Source organism: Gallinula chloropus (assembly GCF_964237585.1).
Source record: "Gallinula chloropus genome assembly, chromosome: 1".
In the NCBI taxonomy this organism is placed as follows: domain Eukaryota; kingdom Metazoa; phylum Chordata; class Aves; order Gruiformes; family Rallidae; genus Gallinula; species Gallinula chloropus.
The window spans coordinates 215318270-215346100 of NC_140085.1; the positions used below are offsets into that span (position 1 = coordinate 215318270).

Here is a 27831-nt window from a genome sequence, read left to right on the forward strand (position 1 = left end):
TCAGGGGGTACCCGGTGCGGGATGCCGGGTTCAGGGGGTGCCCGGTTCAAGGGGTTCTCGGTTCAGGGGTGCCCGGTGCTGGTGTGCTCGGTGCGGGGTTCCCGGTTCCCGGGGTTCCCGGTGCGGGTACCCGGTGCTGGGTTCCCGGTTCAGGGGGCACTCGGTGCGGGATGCCTGGTGCGGGATGCCTCATTCAGGGGGTGCCCGGTTCAAGGGGTTCTCGGTTCAGGGGTGCCCGGTGCTGGTGTGCTCAGTGCGGGGGTTCCCGGTTCAAGGGGTGCCCGGTGCTGGGTTCCCGGTTCAGGGGGCACTCGGTGCGGGATGCCGGGTTCAGGGGTTCCCGGTTCTGGGGTTCCCGATTCAGGGGGTGCCCGGTGCTGGGTTCCCGGTTCCCGGGGTGCCCGGTGCGGCTCCGCCCGGGTCCCACCCGCCGAGGCCCCGCCCCCGGCCCCGCCCCGCCCCGCGCGACACCGGCCCGAGGGGCGGGGCCGGGGGCGGGGCGAGCGCGGCCGGTGCGTCGGGCGGCGGCGGCAAGATGGCGGCCGGCGCGCGGGGCTCGCAGCGGGGGCGGCCGGTGAGCGGCGGGAGCGGCGCCGGGGCCGGGGCCGGGGCCGGGGAGGGGACTGGGACTGGGACTGGGAACAGGGACGGGGACGGGGACGGGGACGGGGACGGGGACTGGGGCCGAACCTGGGCCTGGGGCCGGTCCGGGGCCGGTCCGGGCCGCGGTGAGGTCGGCGCGGCCCTTCTGCCGCCCGGCGCCGTGCGGGGCTGCCCGGGCCGCGCTCCCGCCGCCCGGGGCCGGGGCCGGGGCCGGGTCGCCGGTTCGGGCCCCGGCCCCACTCCCGCTCTGCCCTCCCCAGGTGCGGCGCTGACGGGACCGGCCCCGCCGCGACCTTGACCCCAGGTAGGCAGCGCCCGGGGCGGGGTGCGGGGCCGGGCAGGGCCGGGGCCTGGGCGGGCTCTGGGGCCGGGCAGGGCCGGGCAGGGCCGGGGCAGGGCTGTGGGGCCCGGCCGGGGCCTGGGCGGGCTGTGGGGCCGGGGCAAGGCCGGGCAGGGCTGTGGGGCCCGGCCGGGGCCTGGGCGCGCTGTGGGGCCGGGGCAAGGCCGGGCAGGGCTGTGGGGCCGGGGCAGGGCCCGGCAGGGCTGTGGGGCCCGGTCGGGGCCTGGGCGGGCTGTGTGGCCGGGCCGGGCTGTGGGGCCGGGCCGGGCTGTGGGGCCCGGCCGGGGCCGGGTTCACCGGGCGCTGGCACAGCGAGGCCGCCAGGGACGGAGCAGCGGGGGTGTGGGGAGGGCAGGGGGAGGGGAGGGAGGGGAGCGCCCGTGGGCACCGGCTGTGCGGACACTGGCACGGTGCGGCACGGTACGGCACAGCATGGCACGGTACAGCATGGTGTGGCACGGTACGGCACGGTATAAGACAGTACGGCACAGTACAGCACGGTACGGCACAGTATGGCGCAGTACGGCACGGTATAGCATGGTGTGACATGGTATAACATGGTGTGGCACAGTATAACACGGTGTGACACGGTGTGACACAGTGTGACATGGTACAGCACGGCACAGTGTCACACGGTACGGCGCTGTGTGGCACGGTACAGCATGGTATGGCGTGGGGTGACACGGTGTGACACGGTGTGACATGGTGTGACATGGTACAGCACGGCACAGTGTCACACGGTACAGCGCTGTGTGGCACGGTACAGCATGGTATGGCGTGGGGTGACACGGTGTGACACGGTGTGACATGGTGTGACACGGTGTGACACGGTGTACCATGGTGTGACATGGTACAGCACAGGATGGCATGGTGTGTACCATGGTGTGGCACAGTGCAGCGCTGTACAGTATGGTGCGGTATGGCATGGGGTGACACGGTGTGACACGGTGTGACACGGTGTACCATGGTGTGGTACGGTACAGCACGGTGTGACATGGTGTGACATGGTGTGACATGGTGTGGTACGGTACAGCACAGTGTGACACGGTGTGACATGGTGTGACATGGTGTACCATGGTGTGGCACAATGCAGCGCTGTGCGGCGTGGTGTGGTGTGGTGCGGTATGGCATGGGGTGACACGGTGTGACACAGTGTGACACGGTGTACCATGGTGTGGCATGATGCAGCGCTGTACGGTGCGGTGTGGTGCGGTGTGACATGGGGTGACACGGTGTGACACGGTGTGGCATGGTGTGACATGGTGTGACATGGTGTGGCATGGTGTAACATGATGTGGCATGGTGTGGTACAGTACAGCACGATATGGCATGGGGTGACACGGTATCACATGGGGTAGCACAGCGCAGCACAGTGTGACACGGTATGGTGCAGTACAACACACTGTGGTATGGTGTGGCATGGTATGTCATAGTATATCATGGTGTGGCATGGCATGGCGTGGCATATCATGGTGTGGCATGGTATATCATGGTATTCCATGCTATGGCGTAGTATGGCATGGTATATCATGGTATATTGTGGTATATTGTGGTATATCATGGTGTATCATGGTATGGCGTGGTATGGCATGGTTAGCCTTGTGTAGCTCCAGGGCTGGAGGTTGGTGTCCCTGCCTGTGGCAGGGGGTTGGAGCTCTGGGAACCCTTGTGGTCCCTTCCAACCCAGACCATTCTATGATTCTATGGTTCTATCGTGGTATATCATGGTATGACGTGGTATGACATGGTATGGCGTGGTATGGCATGGTATGGCATGCTATATCATGGTATATCATGGTATGACATGATATGACGTGGTATGGTCTGGTATATCATGGTGTGTCATGGTATGGCACGGCACAGTGTGGCATGGTACGGCGTGGTGTGACACGGTACTGCGTGGCATAGCGCAGTGTGGGGCGGTACAGTGCGGTATAACATGTATCACGAGGTAGGGCATGGTATGGCATGGTACATCATCATGGTATGGCATGGTACATCATCATGGTGTGGCATGGTGTGTCATCATGGTGTGGCATGGTGTGTCATCATGGTATGGCAGGGTATAGCGTGGTCATGGTATGGCGTGGTGTATCCTCATGGTGTGGCATGGTGTATCCTCATGGTATGGCATGGTATAGCGTGGTATGGCACGGTAGGGCACGGTTTGGTGTGGTGTAGCGTGGTAGAGCACAGTGTGCAGAGTGTGGCGCGGTACGGCGTGGTGTAGTGTGGTGGAACGCCTTGGAGCGTGGTGTAGCACGGCGTGCTGCGGTGCGGCACGGTGTGACACGGTGTGACACGGTGTAACGAGGTGCCACACGGTACAGCACGGTGTGACACGGTGTGACACGGTGTGACACGGTGTAACGAGGTGCCACACGGTACAGCACGGTGTGACACGGTGTGACACGGTGTGACGCAGTGTAACCAGGTACCACACGGTACAGCGCAGTGTGACACGGTGTGACACGGTGTGACGAGGTGTCACATGGGGTAGCACAGCGCGGCACAGTGTGACACGGTATGGCGCAGTACAACACGCTGTGGCATGGTGTGGCGTGGTACGGCATGGTATGTCATAGTATATCATGGCGTGCCGTGGCATATCATGGCATGGCGTGGCATATCATGGTGTGGCGTGGTATATCATGGTATTCCATGGTATGGCGTAGTATGGCATGGTATATTGTGGTATATCGTGGTATAGCATGGTGTATCACGGTATGGCGTGGTATGTCATGGTATATTGTGGTATATCATGGTATGACCTGGTATATCATGGTATGACATGGTATGACGTGGTATGGCGTGGTATGTCATGATATATCGTGATATGGCATGCTATATCATGGTATATCATGGTATGGCCCGGTATGGCGTGGTGTATCATCATGGTATGACATGGTGTATTCTCATGGTGTGGCATGGTGTATCCTCATGGTATGGCGTGGTGTGTCATCATGGTAGGGCATGGTGTGTCATCATGGTATGGCGTGGTGTGTCATCATGGTATGGCAGGGTATAGCATGGTAGGGCACGGTTTGGTGTGGTGTAGCGTGGTAGAGCACAGTGTGCAGAGCGTGGCGCGGTACGGTGTGGTGTAGTGTGGTGGAACACCTTGGAGCGTGGTGTAGCACGGCGTGCTGCGGTGCGGCACGGTGTGACACGGTGTGACACGGTGTAACGAGGTGCCACATGGTACAGCGCAGTGTGACACGGTGTGACAAGGTACCACACGGTACAGCGCAATGTGACACGGTGTGGCTGGGTGTAACAGGGTATAACGTGGTGTGGAACGGTGTGGCATGGTATGGCCTGGTGTGACGTGGTGTAGCGTGGCATGGCGCGGTACAGCGCGGTATAACATGGTGTAGCATGGCACGGCACGGTGCGGCGCTGTACAGCGTGGTGTGGTGTGCTATGGCATGGGGTAACGTGGTGTCACATGGTGTGGTGTGGCACAGCACGGCATGGCGCTGGATGGCATGGTATGGCACGGTACACCATGGCATGGCATGGCACAGCATGGCACGGTGTGGTGTGGCACAGCACGGCATGGTGTAGCATAGTGTGACATGGTGTAGCATGGTATGGCACTGTACACCATGGCATGGCATGGCACAGCATGGCATGGTATAGCATGGTATGGCACGGTGTGGTGCTGTATGGCATGATATGGCGTGGTGTGGCACAGTATGGTGTGGTACAGCACTGTATGGCACGGTGTGGCAGGGCGTAACATGGTATAGCATGGTGTGGCACAGTATGGCACAGTCTCACACGGTGTGGCACGGTGAGGCAGGGCATGGTGTGGCACAGCACAGTCTCACACGGTGTGGCACGGTGTGGCACAGTCTCACACGGTGAGGCATGGTGAGGCAGGGCACGGTGTGGCACAGTGTGACACAGTCTCACACGGTGTGGCACGGTGAGGCAGGGCACGGTGTGGCACGGTGTGGCACAGTCTCACGCGGTGTGGCACGGCGCAGTGTCCCACCGTACAGCCTGGTGGCCTCATCCCCTGGTTCAGGCCCCTCGAGCCGGTGCTGCTGCCCAGACAGTGTCACCTTCCAGCCACCCCGGCCCTGCCACTGCCATCCCCTGTCACCATCCCCTGTCCCCATCCCCATCCCCTGTCCCCATCCCCAGCCCTGTCCCCATCCCCAGCCCTGTCCCCACCACCATTCCCTGTCCCCATCCCCAGCCCTGTCCCCACCCCCAGCCCTGCCCTGGTTTGTGTCCCCAGCGCCTCTTCCTGCGCCGCGGGGTCACCGTGTCACGGGCCCTGTGCTGGCCGGTGCTGGGTGTGGGCAGCCCTGGGGTGTCTGTGTGGGGCTGTGCGGTGCCGTGGGGCTGTGTGGTGACACTGTGCGGTGGGGCTGTGCCGTGGGGCTGTGTGGGGTGGTGACACCGTGCCGTGGGGCTGTGCAGTGGGGCTGGGTGGTGACACCGTGCCGTGGGGCTGTGTGGTGACACTGTGCCGTGGGGCTGTGCGGTGCCGTGGGGCTGTGTGGTGACACCGTGCGTGGGGCTGTGCAGTGGGGCTGTGTGGGTGGCAATACCGTGCCATGGGGCTGTGCAGTGCCATGGGGCTATGTGATGTGGTGACACCGTGCCGTGGGGCTGTGCTGTGGGGCTGTGCGGTGCCGTGGGGCTGGGTGGGTGGTGACACCGTGCCGTGGGGCTGTGCAGTGGGGCTGGGTGGGGTGGTGACACCGTGCTGTGGGGCTGTGTGGTGCCGTGGGGCTGTGTGATGTGGTGACACCGTGCCGTGGGGCTGTGCCGTGGGGCTGTGCCGTGGGGCTGTGCAGTGCCATGGGGCTGTGTGGGTGGTGACACTGTGCCGTGGGGCTGTGTGGTGACACCATGCCGTGGGGCTGTGCCATGGGGCTGTGCCGTGGGGCTGTGCGGTGCCATGGGGCTGTGTGGGTGGTGACACCGTGCCATGGGGCTGTGCAGTGCCGTGGGGCTGTGTGGGTGGTGACACTGTGCCGTGGGGCTGTGTGGTGACACTGTGCCGTGGGGCTGTGCAGTGGGGCTGTGCAGTGCCGTGGGGCTGTGTGGATGGTGACACTGTGCCGTGGGGCTGTGTGGTGACACCGTGCCATGGGGCTGTGCAGTGCCATGGGGCTGTGTGATGTGGTGACACCGTGCCGTGGGGCTGTGCGGTGCTGTGGGGCTGTATGATGTGGTGACACTGTGCCGTAGGGCTGTGTGGATGGTGACACTGTGCCGTGGGGCTGTGCAGTGGGGCTGTGCAGTGCCATGGGGCTGTGTGATGTGGTGACACCGTGCGTGGGGCTGTGCCGTGGGGCTGTGCGGTGCTGTGGGGCTGTATGATGTGGTGACACTGTGCCGTGGGGCTGTGCAGTGGGGCTGTGCAGTGCCGTGGGGCTGTGTGGGTGGTGACACTGTGCCGTGGGGCTGTGTGGTGACACCATGCCATGGGGCTGTGCAGTGGGGCTGTGCAGTGGGGCTGTGCCGTGGGGCTGTGCCGTGGGGCTGTGCAGTGCCGTGGGGCTGTGCGGTGCCGTGGGGCTGTGCCGTGGGGCTGTGCCGTGGGGCTGTGTGGGGTGGTGACACCATGCGTGGGGCTGTGCAGTGGGGCTGTGCAGTGCCATGGGGCTGTGTGATGTGGTGACACCGTGCCGTGGGGCTGTGCAGTGGGGCTGTGCAGTGCCGTGGGGCTGTGTGGGTGGTGACACTGTGCCGTGGGGCTGTGTGGTGACACCGTGCCGTGGGGCTGTGCTGTGGGGCTGTGCGGTGCCGTGGGGCTGTGTGGGTGGTGACACCGTGCCGTGGGGCTGTGCCGTGGGGCTGTGCGGTGCTGTGGGGCTGTATGATGTGGTGACACTGTGCCGTGGGGCTGTGCAGTGGGGCTGTGCAGTGCCGTGGGGCTGTGTGGTGCCGTGGGGCTGTGCGGTGTGTCCCCCTCTCCAGCTGTCCCCCTCCCTCCGCCTGTCCCCCCCCACCTGTCCCCACTCTCCGCCTGTGTCGTCGTCGTCCCCCCTCCCCAGACCTGACCCCCTGTGCCCCCTCCCCACAGCCCCCTGACCCTCTGTGCCACTCAGGGCTGGGGGCTGGGTGTCCCCTTCGTCTCGCCCCTTCCTCTTCCTCTTCCTCTTCCTCTCTGCCCTTCCTCCTCCTCGGCTCTTCCTCTTCCTCTTCCTCTTCCTCTCTGCCCTTCCTCCTCCTCGGCCCTTCCTCTTCCTCCGCCCTTCCTCTTAACCCTTCCTCCTCCTCGGCTCTTCCTCAGCCCTTCCTCTTCCTGTCGGCCCTTCCTCTTCCTCAACCCCCCGTGCTCCCCATCCCCCCCGTGGTCCCCGTGTCCCCCCTCCTCGTGCTCCCCATGCCCGTCCCCCCTGCCCCCCCGGCTCTGACCCCCGCTGCCCCCCGCAGCCCCCCCAGCATGGAGAGAGGGTCCCGCCAGCCCTGCGGCTCCCCGGTGCCCCCGCGGCGCTGCCAGGACCCGGCGCGGCCCCCCGGGCCCCCCCGCTGCCCCCCCTGAGCCGCCCCCATGGAGAGGATGAGCTGGCTGAGCAAGCTGCACCCGCGGGGGGGGGGGCAGCGAGCCCCCCGCAGCGCCAGCCTGCAGCCCCCCGTCACCGCCGACCCCGAGACCTGCCTCATGGTCTTCAAGAACCACTGGGCTCAGGTGAGACCCCCGGGGGGCTGGGGAGACCCCTCCGCCTCCCTCCCTGCCCTTGGGGAGACCCCTTCCCCATCCCTCCCCACCCCTGGGGAGACCCCTTCCCCATCCCTCCCCACCCCTGGGGAGACCCCTTCCCCATCCCTCCCCACCCCTGGGGAGACCCCTTCCCCATCCCTCCCCGCCCTTGGGGAGACCCCTTCCCCATTCCTCCCTGCCCCTGGGGAGACCCCTTCCCCATTCCTCCCCACCCCTGGGGAGACCCCTTCCCCATCGCTCCCCACCCCTGGGGAGACCCCTTCCCCATCCCTCCCTGCCCACGCCCATGGGGAGACCCCCCCCATCATCCTCCCAACCCCTCACCCCCTCCCCAATCCCTCCCCTGGGGTGCCCATGGGAAGACCCCCTCCGCATCCCTCCCTGCCCATGGGGAGACCCCTCCCCATCCCTCCCTGCCCATGCCTATGGGGAGACCCCCCCCATCATCCTCCCAACCCCTCACCCCCTCCCCAATCCCTCCCTCAGGGTGCCCATGGGGAGACCCTCTCCTCATCCCTCCCTGCCCATGGGGAGACCCCCTCCCCATCCCTCCCACCCATGGAGAGACCCCCTCCCAATTCCTCCCACCCATTCCCATGGAGAGACCCCCTCCCAATCCCTCCCACCCACTCCCAGGGGGAGACCCCCTCCCAGTCATCCTCCCATCCCTCACCCACCCACCAGTCCCCTGACATCCCCCTGGCCATGTCCCCCACCCATCGGTCCCCTGGCACCCCCCCGGCCCTGTGCCCCCCACCCATCCCCTGGCCGTGTCCCTGTGGCATCCCCCAGCCATGTCCCCCCCAGCCATGTCCCCCCCCAGCATCTGCCTGGCTGTGCCCCCCACCCATCCCCGGCCCCCCTGGCCCTGTGCCCCCCACCCATCCCCTGACACCCCTTTGGCCCTGTGCCCCCCACCCATCCCCTGGCCCTGTGCCCCCCACCCATCCCCTGACACCCCTTTGGCCCTGTGTCCCCCACCCATCCCCTGGCCCTGTGCCCCCCACCCATCCCCTGACACCCCTTTGGCCCTGTGCCCCCCACCCATCCCCCGGCCCCCCGCCCTGTGCCCGCAGGTCCTGCGCATCCTGGAGCGCCGCGGCTGCAAACCGGCCCCGGACGACCTGAGCGCGGTGCGCAACCACACCTACCAGATGCTGAGCCTGCTGGCCGAGGAGCGGCCCCGGCACGGCGCCGAGGCGGCCGCGCGCGGCCCCATCCTGGACTTCGTGGCCTCCGAGAACCTTCTGGAGCGCCTGCTGTGCTGGCACCTGCAAGGGGACTTCGGCGAGGAGCGGAAGGTGGAGCAGCTGAAGCTCTACGAGATGCTGATCAGCCAGGCCCGGCAGCCCCTGCTGCGCCACCGGCCGGTGCTGGCGCCGCTGCTGCGGCTGCTGGGCCTGTGCGCCGGCCCCGCCTCGGCGCCGCTGGGCAACAGCCTGGTGCTGCTGCTCAACCAGCTCTGCGTCTCGGTGGCCAAGGAGCCCTCCATCCTGGAGCTGTTCTTCCACAGCCAGGCCGAGCAGGGCCCCGCCAACCTCATCATCTTCTCCCTGCTCATCCCCTTCATCCACCACGAGGGCGTGCTGGGGCAGCGGGCGCGCGACGCGCTGCTGCTCATCATGGCCATGTCGGCCACCAACCACGCCGTGGCCAAGTCCATCACCGACAACTCCTACTTCTGCCCGGTACGGGGGGCGCGGGGGGCTCAGTGGCCTGGTGCCCCTGGCCCATAGTGGTGGGACACAGATGGTGTGTCCCCTGCCATGCTCCCCATGTCCATCCATCCCCTCCGCACTCCCCGTGTCCATCCGTGCCCCCCCATGAGCCCCGTGTCCATCCGTCCCCCCTGTGCTCCCCATGTCCATCCCCCTCATGCTCACCCACGTGACCCACCCCGTGACCCCTGTGTCTGTCCCCCCGTGTCTGTCTGTCCCCATCCCGTGCTCCCCATGTCCATCTGTCGTCTTCTGTGCTCCCCGTGTCCATACCCCCTGTGTCCATCCCCCCCATGCCCCCCATGTCCATCCCCCTGTGTCCATCCCCCCATGCTCCCCATATCCGTACCCCCCTGTGCTCCATGTCCATCATCCCCCGTACCCCCATGTCCATCCACCCTGTGTCCATCCCCCCCGTGCTCCCCGTGTCCATCCCCCCTGTGTCGATCCCCCCCCATGCTCCCCATGTCCATCCCCCCCATGCTCACCCCCTGACCCCTTCCATGTCTGTCCCCTCTCCATGCTCCCCGTGTCTGTCCCCCCCGTGTCTGTCTGTCCCCATCCCGTGCCCCCCATGTCTATCCCTGCACTGTGCTCTCCGTGACCATCATCCCCCGTACCCCCCGTGTCCACCCCGTGTCCATCCCCCTGTGTCCACCCCCTCATGCTCCCCATGTCCGCCCCCCACTGTGCTCCCCTGTGTCCATCCCCCCCATGCTCACCCCCTGACCCCCTCCCACAGCAGCAGGACCCAGACGGTGTGTCCCCCCGGTGCTCCCCATGTCCATCCCCCCCATGTCCGTCCCCCCCATGTCCATCCCCTGCCGTGTCCATCCCCCCCGTGCTTCACCCCCTGCCCCCCACTCCTGCAGCGTCAGGACCCAGCCCGTGTCCCCCTCCCGCAGCTCCCCTGAGCCCTCCCGTGCCCCCGTGGGGTGGGGGGCTGGGGGATGTGGGGCAGGGGTGGCTTCCCTGTGGGGCTGATGCTGGGGGAGGATGGTTGGGTCTGGGATAGACCCCACAGTTGGGTGTGGGGGGGACCCTGGGATGCCAGCAGCAGGCAGGGCCAGGCTGTGCCCCCCTGCCCTGCCTGTACCCCCTGCCCTGCCCGTGCCCCCCTGCCCTGCCTGTGCCCCCCTGCCTGCCCACACCCCCCTGCCCTGCCTGTGCCCCCCTGCCCTGCCCGTACTCCCTTGCACTGCCCCACACCCCCCCTTTCCCTGCCTCTACCCACCATTCCCTGCCTGTACCCCGCCTTGCCCTGCCCTGTACCCCCCTGCCCATACTGCCTGTACCCCCCTTGCCCTGCCTGTACCCCCTGTGCCTCCCATACCCCCCTGCCTGGTGCTCCCCACACTGCCCTTGCCCTGCTCCGTGCCCCCCTTGCCCCACCTGTACCCCCCTGCCCTGACCGTCCCCCCTGCCCACCCCCGTCCCATCCGTGCCGGTGCCCCCCGCGTGTCCATACACCCCACACCCCTTGGGTGGGCACATTTTGGGGGTGGGGGGGGGTAGATCTGAGCCCCCCCTGCCCCCCAGGTGCTGGCCACGGGCCTGAGCGCCCTGTACTCCTCGCTGCCCCGCAAGATCGAGGTGCGGGGTGACGACTGGCACTGCCTGCGGCGCGAGGACTGGATCGGCGTCTCCTCCCTCGTGCTCTTCATGAACTCCCTGGAGTTCTGCAACGCCGTCATACAGGTGGGCACGGGGTGGGCAGGGGGCTGGCACCCCTGGGTGAGGGTCTCTGCAGCCCCTGACACCCCCCTGCACACCCCCCAGGTCAGCCCAGGGTGGGGAGGGGGGCTGGCACCCCTGGGTGAGGGTCTCTGCAGCCCCTGACATCCCCCTGCATGCCCCCCAGGTTGGCCTGGGGTGGGGAGGGGGCTGGCACCCCTGGGTGAGGGTCTCTGCAGCCCCTGACACCTCCCTGCACACCCCCACCCAGGTCAGCACGGGCTGGGGAGGGGGCTGGCAGCCCCCTGGGCAAGGCCATCTTGCACCCCTGATACCCCTTGCACACCCCCCAGGTGGGCATGGGGTTGGGGAAGGGGCTGGCAGCCCCCCCAGGGGAGGGTCTCCACAGCCCCTTGGACACCCCCAGGTCAGCCCGGGCTGGGGAGGGGGCTGGCAGCCCTGGGTGGGGGTCTCCACAGCCCCCCTGACCCCCCTGCCCCCCCAGGTGGGACACAGAGTGGGGAGGGGGCTGGCAGCCCTGGGTGGGGGTCCCCACAGCCCCTCTGACCCCCCTGCTCCCCCTAGGTGGGATACAGGGTGGGGAGGGGGCTGGCAGCCCTGGGTGGGGTCCCCACAGCCCCCCTGACCCCCCTGCCCCCCCAGGTCAGCCTGGGAGGGGGCTGGCAGCCCTGGGTGGGGGTCCCCACAGCCCCCCTGACCCCCCTGCCCCCCCTAGGTGGGATACAGGGTGGGGAGGGGGCTGGCAGCCCTGGGTGGGGGTCCTCACAGCCCCTCTGACCCGCCTGCCCCCCCAGGTCGCCCACCCGCTGGTGCAGAAGCAGCTGGTGGATTATGTGCACAACGGGTTCCTGGTGCCCGTCATGGGCCCCGCGCTGCACAAGGTGAGGGGCGGCCCAGCTCGGGGTCTGGGGGGGCTGGGGGGGCTGGGGCAGCCCGGCTGGGGGGGACTGGGGTAGGCTGGGGTGGCCCGGCTCGGGGCTGGGGGGGCTGGGGGGGGCTGGGGCAGGCCGGCTGGGGGTTGGGAGGGTCTGGAGCCTGCCTGCCATGATGCTGCTGCCTGGGTTTGGGTCCTGCCTGCCATGATGCTCCCTGGGGTTTGGGGGGATCTAGGGGGGGGTCTGGGGGGCTCTGGGGCTGCCCGCCATGGGCCTGCTCCCTGGGGTCCGGAGGGGGGTCTGGAGGGGGGTCTGGGGCCTGCCAGCCATGACACTGCTCCCTGGGGTTTGGGGGGTTTGGGGCTGCCTGCCGTGGGGCTGCTCCCAGGGTCTGGGGGGTGGGTCTGGGGGGGTCTGGAGGGGGGGTCTGGGCCCTGCCCGCCATGCTGCCGCTCCCGGGGTCTGTGGTGGGTCTGGGGGGTGGGTCTGGGGGGGTCTGGGCCCTGCCGCCATGCCGCCGCTCCCGGGGTCGGTGGGGGGTCTGGGGGGGTTCTGGGGCCTGCCCGCCATGGGGCTGCTCCCAGGGTCTGTGGGGGGTCTGGGGGGTGGGTCTGGGGGGGGTCTGGGCCCTGCCGCCATGCCGCTGCCCCCTGGGTCTGTGGTGGGTCTGGGGGGGCACTGGGCCCTGCCCCCCATGACGCTGCTCCGCAGGGTCTGGGGGGTGGGTCTGGGGGGGTCTGGGCCCTGCCGCCATGCTGCCGCTCCTGGGGTCTGTGGGGGGTCTGTGGGGGTTCTGGGGCCTGCGCGCCATGGGGCTGCTCCCAGGGTCTTTGGGGGGTCTGTGGGGGGTCTGGGGGGGGGTCTGGGCCCTGCCGCTGCTCCCGGGGTCTGGGGGCTGGGTCTGGGGGGGTCTGGGCCCTGCCGCCATGGGGCTGCTCCCGGGGTCGGGGGGCGTGTGGGGCTGCCCCTCGCCCGGGAGCCGCAGTGCAGCCGCTGCCCCGCAGAGCTCGGTGGAGGAGATGATCGCCAGCACGGCCTACCTGGAGCTGTTCCTGCGCAGCGTCAGCGAGGCCGCGCTGCTCAAGACCTTCCTGCGCTTCGTGCTGCTGCACCGCCACGACAGCAGCACCATCCTGGACACGCTGGTGGCACGCATCAACAGCACCTCACGGGTACGGCACCCTGCACCCCAAACACCACACCCTGCACCCCCAACACCCCACACCCTGCACCCCCAGACACCCCACACCCTGCACCCCCACACCCCCAAACACGGGTCACCCTGCACCGCCACGACAGCAGCACCATCCTGGACACGCTGGTGGCACGCATCAACAGCACCTCACGGGTACGGCACCCTGCACCCCAAACACCCCCAAACACCCCACACCCTGCACCCCCAGAGACCCCACACCCTGCACCCCCACACCCCCAAACACGGGTCACCCGGCACTGCCACGACAGCAGCACCATCCTGGACACACTGGTGGCACGCATCAACAGCACCTCACGGGTACGGCACCCTGCACCCCAAACACCACACCCTGCACCCCCAGACACCCCCAAACACCACACCCTGCACCCCAAAAACCCCACACCCTGCGCCCCCAAACACCACACCCTGCACCGCCACGACAGCAGCACCATCCTGGACACGCTGGTGGCACGCATCAACAGCACCTCACGGGTACGGCACCCTGCACCCCAAACACCCCCAAACACCCCACACCCTGCACCCCCAGAGACCCCACACCCTGCACCCCCACACCCCCAAACACGGGTCACCCTGCACCGCCACGACAGCAGCACCATCCTGGACACGCTGGTGGCGCGCATCAACAGCACCTCACGGGTACGGCACCCTGCACCCCCAGACACGGGTCACCCTGCACCCCCAGACACGGCACCACCGCGCCCCGTGCGGCTCACCCCGCACACCCAGACATGGGTCACCCTGCACCCCCAGACACAGCTCACCCTGCACACCCAGACATGGGTCATTCCGCACCCCCAGACATGGGCCATCCCACACCCTGCACCCCCAGACACCACTGACCCCACACCCTGCACCCCCAAACACAGCTCACCCTGCACCCCCAGACACGGGTCACCCTGCACCCTGCACCCCCAGACACGGCACCGCCGCGCCCCGTGTGGCTCACCCCACACACCCAGACACTGATCCCTGCACCCTGCACCCCCAAACACAGCTCACCCCACATCCCCAAACACGGGTCACCCTGCACCCCCAGACACAGTTCACCCTGCACCCCCAAACACGGGTCACCCTGCACCCCTGCACCCCAAACACAGCTCACCCTGCACCCCCAGACACGGGTCACTCTGCACCCCCAGACATGGGCCATCCCACACCCTGCACCCCCAAACACAGCTCACCCTGCGCCCCTGACACAGCGACACCACGCCCCTGCACCCCCTGAAACACGGCTCACCCTGCACCCCCACCCCCCCCCAAACACAGCAGCCCCCGTGCCCCCAGACATGGCACCCCCGCACCCCTGCACCCCCAAACACAGCGGCCCCCGCACCCCCAGACACGGCTCACCCTGCACCCCCACCCCCCCAAACACAGCAGCCCCCGTGCCCCCAGACATGGCACCCCTGCGCCCCTGCACCCCCAAACACAGCAGCCCCCGCGCCCCCAGACATGGCACCCCTGCGCCCCTGCACCCCCAAACACAGCAGCCCCTGCGCCCCCAGACATGGCACCCCTGCGCCCCTGCACCCCCAAACACAGCAGCCCCCGCGCCCCCAGACATGGCTCACCCTGCACCCCCACACCCCCAAACACAGCTGACCCCACGCCCTCGACACGGCACCCCCACGCCCCTGCACCCCCAAACACAGCTCACCCCGTGCCCCTGCACCCCCCAAAACCACGGCTGACCCCGGCAGCCCCTCACCACCCTGGACCCCCCAAACCCAGCTGCTCCATGGAAGCCCCTTACTGCTCCGGACCCCCCCAAACTTTAACACCCCCAGCAGCCCCTCACCGCCCCGGACCCCCCCAAAACCCATCCACCCCTCACCTTCCTGAAGCCCCCAAAACCCTGGCCACCCCTCACTGCCCCAGACCCCCCAAAACCCCAGCAGCCCCTCACTTCCCCAGACCCCCCCAAGCCCCCCCAAACCCCGTCCCCCCCCGCCACCCCTGACCCCGTGCTGCCCCCAGCTCTGCATGGTGTCCCTGAGCCTGTTCCGGACGCTGCTCAGCCTCAACTGCGAGGACGTGATGCTGCAGCTGGTGCTCAGGTACAGCCACCCCCCGCAGCCCCCCGCAGCCCCCCGGCCCCCCCGCAGCCCCCCGCAGCCCCCACACCCCCCGTGCCCCCAGGTACCTGCTGCCCTGCAGCCACGTGATGCTGAGCCAGCGCCGGGCGGTGCGCGAGCTGGACATCTACGGCAGGACGGCCGCCAAGTTCCTGTCCCTCACCCCGCGGTGCTGCCGCCCCCAGAGCCCCCCGCGGCCCCCCGAGCGCGAGGAGGAGCAGCCCGCCTGGGCCAGGGGTAGGGGAACCCCCGCGGAGACCCACAAACCCGCGTCCCCTCCATGTCCCAACCCCATAACTGCCATATCCCCCCCACAACCCCATATCCCACCCCCAACGCCATACATCCCCCCATAATCCCTCCATATCCCCCCACAACCCCATATATCCACCACAACCCCATGTATCCCTCCATAACCCCTCCATATCCCCCCTCAACCCCATATATCCACCACAACCCCATGTATCCCCCCATAAACCCTCCATATCCCCCCCAACCCCATATCCCACCCCCCAACCCCATATATCCCCCTATAACACCTCCATATCCCCCCAACCCCATATCCCACCCCCCAACCCCATATATCCCCCTATAACCCCTCCATATCCCCCCCAACCCCATATATCCCCCCATAACCCCTCCATATCCCCCCCCAACCCCATATATCCCCCCATAACCCATCCATATCCCCCCCTCAACCCGATATCCCCCCACAACCCCATATATCCCCCCACAACCCCATATATCCCCCACAACCCCATATCCCCCTGTATCCCCTCATATAACCCCATACCCCCCCATATTCCCCCTCAAACCCATGTCTGCCCCATATCCCTGTATATCCCCCCTGTCCCCCCATATCCCTCCCACAACCACAGATCCCCCCACCAACCCCCTATCTCCCCATAACCCTCCCATATCCCCCTGCATGCCCCCCAATCCCATATCCCCCCCATACCCCAAATCTGCCCCCAACTCCATAGCCTCCATATCCCCCCCATACAGCCCATTTTCCCCCATATCCCCCCCATATCCTCCCCATATCGCCCCCAACCCCATATCTACACCATACCCCTCCCATATCCCTCCGTATCCCCACCATATCCTCCCCAACCCCATGTCTCCCTAACTCCCCCTATCCCCCCATATCCCCCCATATCCCTCACATATCCCCCCCCACCAACCCCCTTTTCCCCAATATCCCCCCCATACAGCCCATTTTCCCCCATATGCCCCCCAACCACATATCCATCCCATATCCCCTGTATCCCTGCTATACCCCCCAACCCCATATCTCCCCCTATCCCCCCCTTATCCCCCTGTATCCCTGCTATATCCCCCCCAACCCCATATCTCCCCCTATCCCCCCCTTATCCCCCTGTATCCCCGCTATATCCCCCCCAACCGCATATCTCCCCCTATCCCCCCATATCCCCCCCATATTCCCCCTATATCCCTCCCATATCCCCCCCACCAACCCCCTATCCCCCCATACCCTCCCATACTCCCTATGTCCCCCCTGACCCCATATCCCACCACATACTCACCCAATACCCCTCCCATATCCCCCTGTATCCCCACCATATCCCCCCCAACCCCATATCCCCCTATATCCCTCCATACGCCCCCCACCAACCCCATGCCCCCCACCAACCCCATATCCCCCCCCACCAATCCCCTATCCCCCCCATATACCCCCATATCCCCCCTGACCCGATATCCCCCATACCCCCCATATCCCCCCTGACCCCATATCCCCCATATCCCCCCTGACCCCACACCCCCCCGTACCTCCCATACCCCCCCATACCCCCCCGTACCCCCCATACCCCCTCCATATCCTCCCTGACCCCCTATCCCCTGTACCCCCCATACCCCCCCCAATCCCCCCTGACCCCATACCCCCCATAGCCCCCAATCCCCCCTGACCCCATACCCCCCCCAATCCCCCCTGACCCCATACCCCCCAATCCCCCCTGACCCCATGCCCCCCGTGCCCCCCCATACCCCCCCCAATCCCCCCTGACCCCATACCCCCCATACCCCCCAATCCCCCCTGACCCCATACCCCCCCCATACCCCCCCTGACCCCATACCCCCCAATCCCCCCTGACCCCATGCCCCCCCCAATCCCCCCTGACCCCATACCCCCCAATCCCCCCTGACCCCATACCCCCCATACCCCCCAATCCCCCCTGACCCCATACCCCCCCCATACCCCCCCTGACCCCATCCCCCCCGTGCCCCCCCAGGCAGCCCCGGCGCGGACCCCCCGTCGAAGCCCTCGACCCCGTCCCGCCTCTCCTTCTTCCTGCGGCAGCCCAGCGCCCCCCCCGCCGCCGCCGAGGGGCCGGGCCCCGCGCCGCGCTCGCCCGGGACCCCCGCGGGCAGCCCCCGGGCCGGGGGGCGCTGGGAGGAGCTGCGGGAGCTGGACAGGAACTACCTGGAGTACCTGCGGGACGCGCGGCGCAGCATCGACCGCTGCGCCTGGGCCTGCCGCGTCTGGTCCGCGCCCTACGACGGCCAGCAGCCCACCCCACTGCCGCCCCCCGCGCCCCGCCGCAGCCCCCCGCCCGGCCCCGGCACCCCCCGCCCCGCGGCAGCCCCCCCCCAGCCCGACGGGACCCCCCCGCCCGACCCCGGCACCCCGCACCCCACTGCAGCCCCCCTGCCCAGCCCTGGCCCCCCACACTCCACTGCAGCCCCCCTGCCCAGCCCTGGCCCCCCCCACCCCACTGCAGCCCCCCCCCAGCCCGACGGGACCCCCCCGCCCGGCCCCGGCACCCCGCACCCCACTGCAGCCCCCCTGCCCAGTCCTGACCCCCCACACCCCACTGCAGCCCCCCTGCCCAGCCCTGGCCCCCCACACCCCACTGCAGCCCCCCTGCCCAGCCCTGACCCCCCGCACCCCACCGCTGCCCTCCCACCCGGCCCCAATACCCCGCACCCCACTGCAGCCCCCCTGCCCAGCCCTGACCCCCCCCACCCCACTGCAGCCCCCCTGCCCAGCCCTGACCCCCCGCACCCCACCGCTGCCCTCCCACCCGGCCCCAATACCCCGCACCCCACTGCAGCCCCCCTGCCCAGCCCTGGCCCCCCACACCCCACTGCAGCCCCCCTGCCCAGCCCTGGCCCCCCACACTCCACTGCAGCCCCCCTGCCCAGCCCTGGCCCCCCCCACCCCACTGCCGCCCCCCTCCCCAGCCCTGACCCCCTGCACTCCACTGCCGCCCCCTTCCCCAGCCCTGACCCCCCGCACCCCACCACTGCCCCCCCCGAGCCCGACGGGAGCCCCCCGCCCGGCTCTGAGACCCTGCACCCCACTGCCGCCCCCCTGCCCAGCCCTGACCCCCCGCACCCCACCGCTGCCCCCCCCCAGCCTGATGGGAGCCCCCCGCCCCGTCCCAACCCCCCGTTCCCCACCGCCGCCCCCCTGCCCAGCCTCGACCCCCCGTGCCCCGCTGCTGGCCCCCCCCCTGGCCCCACCGCCCCCCGAAGCCCACGGACTAAAAAGCGGGGTCCGCCGGAGGAGGGGGGCAGGGAGGGGCGGGGGGGCTCCCCGAAGGCTGAGCCCCGTGCCGGGGGTCCCGCCGCAGCCCCCCGGGACGCGGGGGGGCTGGTGAACGGCGCCCACCCGCCGGCGCAGCCCCGGGGGGACGCGGCGGTGAGGAAGGTTCGCCGGGGGCCGGGGGGCTCCCCGGAGCCGGCGCAGAACGGGGCCGCGGCCCCCCAGCCCCCCCCCGGCTGGGAGCCGCTGGACTCGCTGCTGGAGGAGCTGCTGGCCCGGGCGCCCGGCGAGCCCAACGGCGCCGGCCTCACCATCGAGACCTTCACCCAGGAGCTGCGGGACCTCGAGGCCGAGATGCGGAACGGGGGGGCCCCGCCAGCCCCCCCGCAGCCCCCCGAGCCGGCCCCGGCCCGCCGGGAGCAGGAGGAGGAGGAGGAGGAGGAGGAGGAGGAGGAGGACGAGGCCTTCGCCGCCCTGGCCGAGGGGGGGGACGTCCCGGGGCGCCCGCGGCCACCGGACCCCCTGGCCCAGCTGGTGGCCAGCCCGCCGCGGGCGGTGGGGGCCCCCCCCAGCCAGCCCTTCACAGGTGGGGGGCACGGGGGGCCGGGGCAGGAGGGGGGGCTGTGATGGGAGTGGGGGGTCCCGTGGCAGGGGGGTCGTGATGGAGTGGGGGGTCCCGTGGTTGGGGAGTCCTTGTGGCTGGGGGGCCCGGGGCTGAGGGGGGGCTGTGATGGAGGGGGGATCCCATGGCAGGGGGGTCGTGATGGAGTGGGGGGTCCTGTGGCCGGGGAGTCCTTGTGGCTGGGGGGCCCGGGGCTGAGGGGGGCTGTGATGGGAGTGGGGGGTCCTGTGGCAGGGGGGTCCTATGGTCGGGGGGTCCGTGCTGCTGGGAGGGGGGTTCTGTGATGAGGGGGGGTCCCACTGCTGGGAGGGTCTTTGCTGCTGAGGGGCCTGGGGCTGAGGGGGGGCTGTGATGGAGGGGGGGGTCCTGTGGCAGGGGGGTCGTGATGGAGTGGGGGTTCCCGTAGTGGGGGGCTCCCATGGTCGGGGGGTCCGTGCTGCTGGGAGGGGGGTCCTGTGATGAGGGGGGGTCCCACTGCTGGGAGGGTCCTTGCTGCTGAGGGGCCCGGGGCTGAGGGGGGGCTGTGATGGAGTGGGGGGTCCCATGGCAGGGGGGTCGTGATGGAGTGGGGGGTCCTGTAGTGGGGAGGGTCCCATGATCAGGGGGTCCGTGCTGCTGGGAGGGGGGGTCCCACTGCTGGGAGGGTCTTTGCTGCTGAGGGGCCTGGTGTTGAGGGGGGGCTGTGACAGAGTGGGGGGTCCCGTGGTCGGGGAGTCCTTGTGGCTGGGGGGCCTGGGGCTGAGGGGGGCTGTGATGGGAGGGGGGGTCCTGTGGCAGGGGGGTCCTATGGTCGGGGGGTCCGTGCTGCTGGGAGGGGGGTCCTGTGATGAGGGGGGGTCCCACTGCTGGGAGGGTCCTTGCTGCTGATGGGCCCGGGGCTGAGGGGGGGCTGTGATCGTGGGGGGGATCCTGTGGTCGGGGAGTCCTTGTGGCTGGGGGGCCTGGGGCTGAGGGGGGGCTGTGATGGAGGGGGGATCCCATGGCAGGGGGGTTGTGATGGAGTGGGGGGTCCTGTAGTGGGGAGGGTCCCATGATCAGGGGGTCCGTGCTGCTGCGAGGGGGGGTCCCACTGCTGGGAGGGTCTTTGCTGCTGAGGGGCCTGGGGCTGAGGGGGGCTGTGATGGGAGTGGGGGGTCCTGTGGTTGGGGAGTCCTTGTGGCCGGGGGGCCCGGGGCTGAGGGGGGGCTGTGATGGGAGTGGGGGGTCCCGTGGTCGGGGAGTCCTTGTGGCTGGGGGGCCCGGGGCTGACGGGGGCTGTGATGGTGGGGGGGATCCCATGGCAGGGGGGTTGTGATGGAGTGGGGGGTCCTGTGGCCGGGGAGTCCTTGTGGCTGGGGGGCCCGGGGCTGAGGGGGGCTGTGATGGGAGTGGGGGGTCCTGTGGCAGGGGGGTCGTAATGGAGTGGGGGGTCCTGTAATGGGGAGGGTCCCATGGTTGGGGGGTCCTTGCTGCTGGGAGGGGGGGTCCTGTGATGGGGGGGGTCCCACTGCTGGGGTGTCCTTGCTGTGAGTGGGGGTCTTAGGGCAGAGGCAGGGGATCCTTGCTGCTGGGAGGGGGGTTCCCACTGCTGGGAGGGTCTGCGGTGCCGGGGGGCCCGGGGCTGAGGGGGGGCTGTGATGGGAGTGGGGGGTCCCGTGGTTGGGGAGTCCTTGTGGCTGGGGGGCCCGGGGCTGAGGGGGGGCTGTGATGGAGGGGGGATCCCATGGCAGGGGGGTTGTGATGGAGTGGGGGATCCCGTAGTGGGGAGGGTCCCATGATCAGGGGGTCCGTGCTGCTGCGAGGGGGGGTTCCCACTGCTGGGAGGGTCTTTGCTGCTGAGGGGCCTGGGGCTGAGGGGGGCTGTGATGGGAGTGGGGGGTCCTGTGGTTGGGGAGTCCTTGTGGCCGGGGGGCCCGGGGCTGAGGGGGGGCTGTGATGGGAGTGGGGGGTCCCGTGGTCAGGGAGTCCTTGTGGCTGGGGGGCCTGGGGCTGAGGGGGGCTGTGATGGTGGGGGGGATCCCATGGCAGGGGGGTTGTGATGGAGTGGGGGGTCCTGTGGTCGGGGAGTCCTTGTGGCTGGGGGGCCTGGGGCTGAGGGGGGGCTGTGATGGAGTGGGGGGTCCTGTGGCCGGGGAGTCCTTGTGGCTGGGGGGCCCGGGGCTGAGGGGGGCTGTGATGGGAGTGGGGGGTCCTGTGGCAGGGGGGTCGTAATGGAGTGGGGGGTCCTGTGATGGGGGGGGTCCCACTGCTGGGGTGTCCTTGCTGTGAGTGGGGGTCTTAGGGCAGAGGCAGGGGGTCCTTGCTGCTGGGAGGGGGGTCCTGTGCTACGGGGGTCCCACTGCTGCTGCTGGGGTCCTGTGATGGGGGGAGCGCTGTGGCTGGGGGGTTCTTTGCTGCCTGTGTCCCCCCCTTCCCCAATGAGCCCCCTTTCCTGGCATGCCTTCCCCTCCCAATGGGTCCCCCTGTTCCCTATGGGTTCCCCTTTCCTGATGCACCCCCCTTTCCCAGTGTGTCCCCCTTTCCTGATGTACCCCCCCTTTCCCAATGCCCCCTTTTCCAATGAGCCCCCCGTTTCCTGATGCACCCCCCCTTTCCTAGTGTACCCCCCTTTCCTGATGAACCCCCCCCTTTCCCGATGAGCCCCCCCTTTCCCAGTGAGCCCCCCCTTTCCCGATGAGCCCCCCTTTCCCAGTGAGCCCCCCCTTTCCCGATGAGCCCCCCTTTCCCAGTGAGTCCCCCTTTCCCGATGAGCCCCCCTTTCCCGATGAGCCCCCCTTTCCCAGTGAGCCCCCCCTTTCCCGATGAGCCCCCGCTTTCCCAGTGAGCCCCCCTTTCCCGATGAGCCCCCCTTTCCCGATGAGCCCCCCCCTTTCCCAGTGACCCCCCCCTTTCCTGATGAACCCCCCTTTCCCGATGAACCCCCCCTTTCCCGATGAATCCCCCCTTTCCCAATGAGCCCCCTTTTCCCAGTGAGCCCCCCCTTTCCCGATGAGCCCCCCCTTTCCCAGTGAGCCCCCCCTTTCCCAGTGAGCCCCCCTTTCCCGATGAGTCCCCCCCTTTCCCAATGACCCCCCCCTTTCCTGATGAGCCCCCCTTTCCCGATGAGCCCCCCTTTCCCAGTGAGCCCCCCTTTCCCGATGAGTCCCCCCTTTCCCAATGACCCCCCCCTTTCCCAGTGAGCCCCCCTTTCTCGATGAGCCCCCCTTTGCCAGTGAGCCCCCCTTTCCCAGTGAGCCCCCCCTTTCCCGATGAGCCCCCCTTTCCCAGTGAGCCCCCCCTTTCCCAGTGAGCCCCCCCTTTCCTGATGAGCCCCCCTTTCCCGATGAGCCCCCCTTTCCCAGTGAGCCCCCCTTTCCCGATGAGCCCCCCCTTTCCCGATGAGTCCCCCTTTCCCAGTGAGCCCCCCTTTCCCAATGAGCCCCCCTTTCCCGATGAGCCCCCCTTTCCCAGTGAGCCCCCCCATTCCCGATGACCCCCCCCTTTCCCGATGAGCCCCCCCTTTCCCGATGAGTCCCCCTTTCCCGATGAGCCCCCCTTTCCCAGTGAGCCCCCCTTTCCCGATGAGCCCCCCCTTTCCCGATGAGCCCCCCTTTCCCAGTGAGCCCCCCTTTCCCAGTGAGCCCGCCTTTCCCGATGAGCCCCCCCTTTCCCGATGAGCCCCCCTTTCCCCATGACCCCCCCCTTTCCCCATGAGCCCCCCCTTTCCCAGTGACCCCCCCCTTTCCCCATGAGCCCCCCATTCCCGATGACCCCCCTGTCCTGTCGCCCCCAGGCCCGTTCGTGTCGGTGCTGCTGGGGAAGCTGGAGAACATGCTGCACAACTCGCTCTACGTCAACTTCCTGCTGACGGGGCTGGTGGCCCAGCTGGCCTGTTACCCCCAGCCCCTGCTGCGCTCCTTCCTGCTCAACACCAACATGGTCTTCCAGCCCAGCGTCAAGTCCCTGCTGCAGGTCTGGGGGGCACGGGCGGGGGGCTGCGGGACCCCTGGGGGTGCCACAGGCGGCGAGCTCAGGGCTCTGGGAGAAGCTGCCCCCAGACTGGTGCCGGTGCAGCTGGGAGAGAGGCTGGAGACCCCCGGGATGAGGAGAGGCTGGAGCCCCCCGGGACCCCCGGGATGAGGAGAGGCTGGAGACCCCTGGGACCCCCGGGATGAGGAGAGGCTGGAGACCCCCGGGATGAGGAGAGGCTGGAGACCCCCGGGACCCCCAGCATGAGGAGAGGCTGGAGCCCCCCCAGGAGCCCCCTGGGACCCCCAGGATGAGGAGAGGCTGGAGCCCCCCAGGAGCCCCCCAGGAGCCCCCCGGGACCCCGGGATGGGGGGAGGCTGGAGGCCCCCAGGAGCCCCCCGGGACCCCCAGGATGAGGAGCAGCTGGAGCCCCCCAGGACCCCCCCAGGAACCCCCCGGGATGTTGAGAGGCTGGAGGCCCCAGGAGCCCCCCAGGACCCTGGGATGTGGGGAGGCTGGAGCCCCCCAGGAGCCCGTTCCCCTGGGCCTGGCCCTCCCTGCCCTGGGCACCAGCCCCTCTCCAGCTCTCCTGGAGCCCCTCGAGGGACGGGAAGGGGCTCAGAGCTCTCCCCACAAGCAGCCTTCCCTCCTTCTCCTTCTCCTTCTCCTTCTCCTTCTCCTTCTCCTTCTCCTTCTCCTTCTCCTTCTCCTTCTCCTTCTCCTTCTCCTTCTCCTTCTCCTTCTCCTTCTCCTTCTCCTTCTCCTTCTCCTTCTCCTCTCCCTCTCCCGTCCCCACAGACACTGAGCAGAGGCTGCCCATGGCCCCCTGGGTCCCACCCTTCAGCTCTTGATCCCCAGTGATCAGATCCCCTCTCAGGCTCTTCTCTGCAGGCTGAACAGCCCCAGCTCCCTCAGCCTTTCCTCACAGGGAGATGCTCCAGCCCCTCCAGCCCCTCCAGCCCATGCAGCCCCCGTGCTGAGCTCTCCCCAGGACACCCCAGTGCAGGGGTGGGGGTCTGTGGGGTTCTGTGGCTCTGGGACCCCCGTGTGGGGCTGGCAGTCAGAGTGCCCCCCCTCCCTCCCCAGGTGCTGGGCTCGGTGAAGAACAAGATCGAGAGCTTTGCTGCCAGCCAGGAGGATTTCCCAGCGCTGCTGCTCAAGGCCAAGAAGTACCTGATCGCCCGGGGAAGCTGGACTGGGGGGACACGCCGGGGGCGCTGCCCTCCCTGCGCCGCTCCGACGCCCTGGGTGAGGGGTGAGGGGGGGGATCAGGGGCAGGGGCAGGGCGGGGGGGCTGGGGGGGCCGGGGCAGGGCTGGGGGCCCTGGGTGAGGGCTAGGGGGCAGGGGCAGGGTGGGGGGCCCTGGCTGAGGGCTGGGGAGGTGTGCAGGGGGGCAGGGGCAGGGCTGGGGGCCCCGGGTGAGGGATGGGGGGGTGTGCAGGGGGGGCAGGGGCAGGGCTGGGGATCCTGGCTGAGGGCTGGGGGGTGGGGGGCAGGGGCAGGGCTGGGGCCCGGGCTGGGGGGCGCGGGGGGGCAGGGGCTGGGGTGGGGCTGGGGGGGCTGGGGCAGGGCTGGGGGCCCCGGGTGGGGGGGGGGGGGGCAGGGGCAGGGCTGGGGGGGCCGGGGCAGGGCTGGGGGCCCTGGGTGAGGGCTAGGGGGCAGGGGCAGGGTGGGGGGGCCCTGGCTGAGGGCTGGGGAGGTGTGCAGGGGGGGCAGGGGCAGGGCTGGGGGGGGCTGGGGGGGCCGGGGCAGGGCTGGGGGCCCTGGGTGAGGGATGGGGGGCAGGGGGCAGTGGCAGGGCTGGGGGCCCTGGCTGAGGGCTGGGGAGGTGTGCAGGGGGGGCAGGGGCAGGGCTGGGGGGGGCTGGGGGGGCCGGGGCAGGGCTGGGGGCCCTGGGTGAGGGATGGGGGGCAGGGGGCAGTGGCAGGGCTGGGGGCCCTGGCTGAGGGCTGGGGAGGTGTGCAGGGGGGTCAGGGGCAGGGCTGGGGGCCCTGGGTGAGGGCTGGGGGGTGGGGGGCAGGGGCAGGGCTGGGGGGGCTGAGGGGGCAGGGCTGGGGGCCCTGGCTGAGGGATGGGGGGTGGGGGCGTGCGGGGACAGGGCCGGGTGGGGCTGGGGGGCCGGGGCAGGGCTGGGGGCCCTGGGTGAGGGCTGGGGAGGTGTGCAGGGGGGGCAGGGGCAGGGCTGGGGGTCCTGGCTGAGGGATGGGGGAGTGTGCATGGGGGGCAGGGGCAGGGCTGGGGGCCCTGGCTGAGGGATGGGGGGCCCAGGGGGGGCAGGGGGTCCCTATGGAGGTCTGTGGGTCTGTGTGGGGTCTGTCCCTGGGTGCTGTGTGGGGGTTTGGGGTCTGTGTGGGGATCTGTATGGGGTCTCTCTGGGAGTCTCTGGGGGGGTCTGGGGTGTGTGTGGGGAGGGTCTGGGGGGTGTGGGGGGGGTCTGTTTGTCTCTGTGGGGTCCCTGTGAGGTCTCTGGAAGGTCTCTTCGGGGGTTTCTGTGTCTCTATGTGGGGTCTCTGTGGGGTGCTCTGTGGGGTGTCTCTGGGGGGTCTCTCTGGGGTCCCTGTGGGGGTCCCTGGGGGGGGTCTCTCTGGGGTCCCTGTGGGGGGGTCTCTCTGGGGTCCCTGTGGGGGTCCCTGTGGGGGTCTCTCTGGGGGTCCCTGTGGGGTCCCTGTGGGGTCCCTGTGGGGGTCTCTCTGGGGGTCCCTGTGGGGTCTCTCTGGGGTCCCTGTGAGGGGTCTCTCTCTGGGGTCTCTCTGGGGTCCCTGTGGGGGGTCTCTCTGGGGGTCCCTGTGGGGTCTCTCTGGGGTCCCTGTGAGGGGTCTCTCTCTGGGGTCTCTCTGGGGTCCCTGTGGGGGGTCTCTCTGGGGTCCCTGTGGGGGTCCCTGTGGGGGGTCTCTGGGGGTCCCTGTGGGGGTCCCTGTGGGGTCTCTGTGGGGTCCCTGTGGGGGTCTCTCTGGGAGTCCCTGTGGGGTCCCTGTGAGGGTCTCTCTGGGGGTCCCTGTGGGGTCTCTCTGGGGGTCCCTGTGGGGTCTGTCCGGGAGTCCCTGTGGGGTCTCTCTGGGGTCCCTGTGGGGGTCCCTGTGGGGGGTCCCTGTGGGGTCCCTGTGGGGTCTCTCTGGGGTCCCTGTGGGGTCTCTCTGGGAGTCCCTGTGGGGTCCCTGTGGGGGGTCTCTCTGGGGTCTCTCTGGGAGTCCCTGTGGGGTCCCTGTGGGGGGTCTCTCTGGGGTCTCTCTGGGGTCCCTGTGGGGTCCCTGTGGGGTCCCTGTGGGGGTCCCGTGCCCCTCACCCGCCGCTCTCCCGCAGTGCGGAGCCGGAAGCCGTCGCTGGGCGAGCTGCTCCTGCGCCACGCCAGCAGCCCCACGCGCGGGCGCCACGGGCCCCCCCCGGGCCTGCCCCCCGCGCGGGACGGGGGGCTGCAGCCCGCGCCGGGGGGGCCCGGGGAGCGGCAGAGCGAGGCCCTGCGCGTCAAGAACGCCGTCTACTGCGCCGTCATCTTCAGCGAGTTCCTCAAGGAGCTGGCGGCCATCGCCCAGGCACACGCCGTCACCTCCCCCTTCCTCACCCAGCCCCCCGAGGACTGACCCGCCCCCCACGGCGCCTTTTTAGCCTCCCCCCCTCCCCATCCCCCCCCCCCCCCGCACCCCCAGGACATGGACCTTTTTAATTTATTGGGGACAGATGGACGGACGGACGGGTGGACGTCGGGCTGAGACCGGCTGCACTCAGTACAGGAGTGAGCGAGCGGCCGCCCGCTGCCCCTGGGGTTTGGGGGGAGGGGAGGGGAGGGGGGGCGGCAGGGCAGGACCCTGGGTGGCCCCGGGAAGGGGCGGGGGGCGGGCTGGCTCTGCCCCCCTCTGCCCCCCGCTGCGGGGTCTGGATCCAGCCCAGCCCTGGGGTGCTGCGGGGTCGGGGGGGATCCCCAGGGTGCGGGGGGGGGTGTCCCGGCCCCGCTGTCGGCTGTCGCCCGCCTGGCCCCTCTCTATGCAACACCCAAACGCGCCGCCCCCCGGGGCTGGGGCTGGGGAGGGGGCTGCATGAGGGGGCTGCGTGTGTCTGTGCTGTGTTCAACCCCGGGAATAAAGGGTCTGGCGAGGGACCTGCCTGTGCTGCCCCGGCTGGGCAGGGGGCTGGGGGTGAGGGCGTCACCCGCACTGCCCCCCGGCTGGGGAGGGGGCTGGGGGGCTGGGGGTGAGGGCGTCACCCACACTGCCCCCGGCTGGGGAGGGGGCTGGGGGGGCTGGGGGTGAGGGCGTCACCCGCACTGCCCCCGGCTGGGGAGGGGGCTGGGGGGGCTGGGGGCTCAGGCATCACCCGCACTGCCCCCGGCTGGGGAGGGGGCTGGGGGGCTGGGGGTGAGGGCATCACCCGCACTGCCCCCCGGGTGGGCAGGGGGCTGGGGGGCAGCACCCACCTGAGCCCCCAGCCGGGCTGTGCTGGGGTGCCCGGTGCTGCATCCATGAGGGGCTGGGGGTCCCTGGCTGGGGGGTCCCTGGCTGGGGGTCCCTGGCTGGGGGTCCCTGGCTGGGGGCAGCCGGTTCCCTACACGTGGGGTCTGGTGCTGCCC

At 69.5% G+C, this 27831-nt stretch overlaps 1 protein-coding gene across 1 annotated transcript; it reads left to right on the top strand.

Annotated features, from left to right (window-relative positions):
* Positions 1–862: 862 nt before the first annotated feature.
* On the top strand, positions 863–27355 carry FHIP1B (FHF complex subunit HOOK interacting protein 1B). The gene is given in 14 exon segments (XM_084266344.1): positions 863–907; positions 7346–7601; positions 8711–9322; positions 10892–11050; positions 11842–11928; positions 12927–13094; positions 15116–15195; positions 15278–15450; positions 17466–17772; positions 18655–19307; positions 23095–23273; positions 24357–24450; positions 24453–24518; positions 26571–27355. Coding segments are annotated over 13 exon segments (2994 nt in total). The 5' UTR covers positions 863–907; positions 7346–7463; the 3' UTR covers positions 26849–27355.
* The last annotated feature ends 476 nt before the right edge of the window (positions 27356–27831 follow it).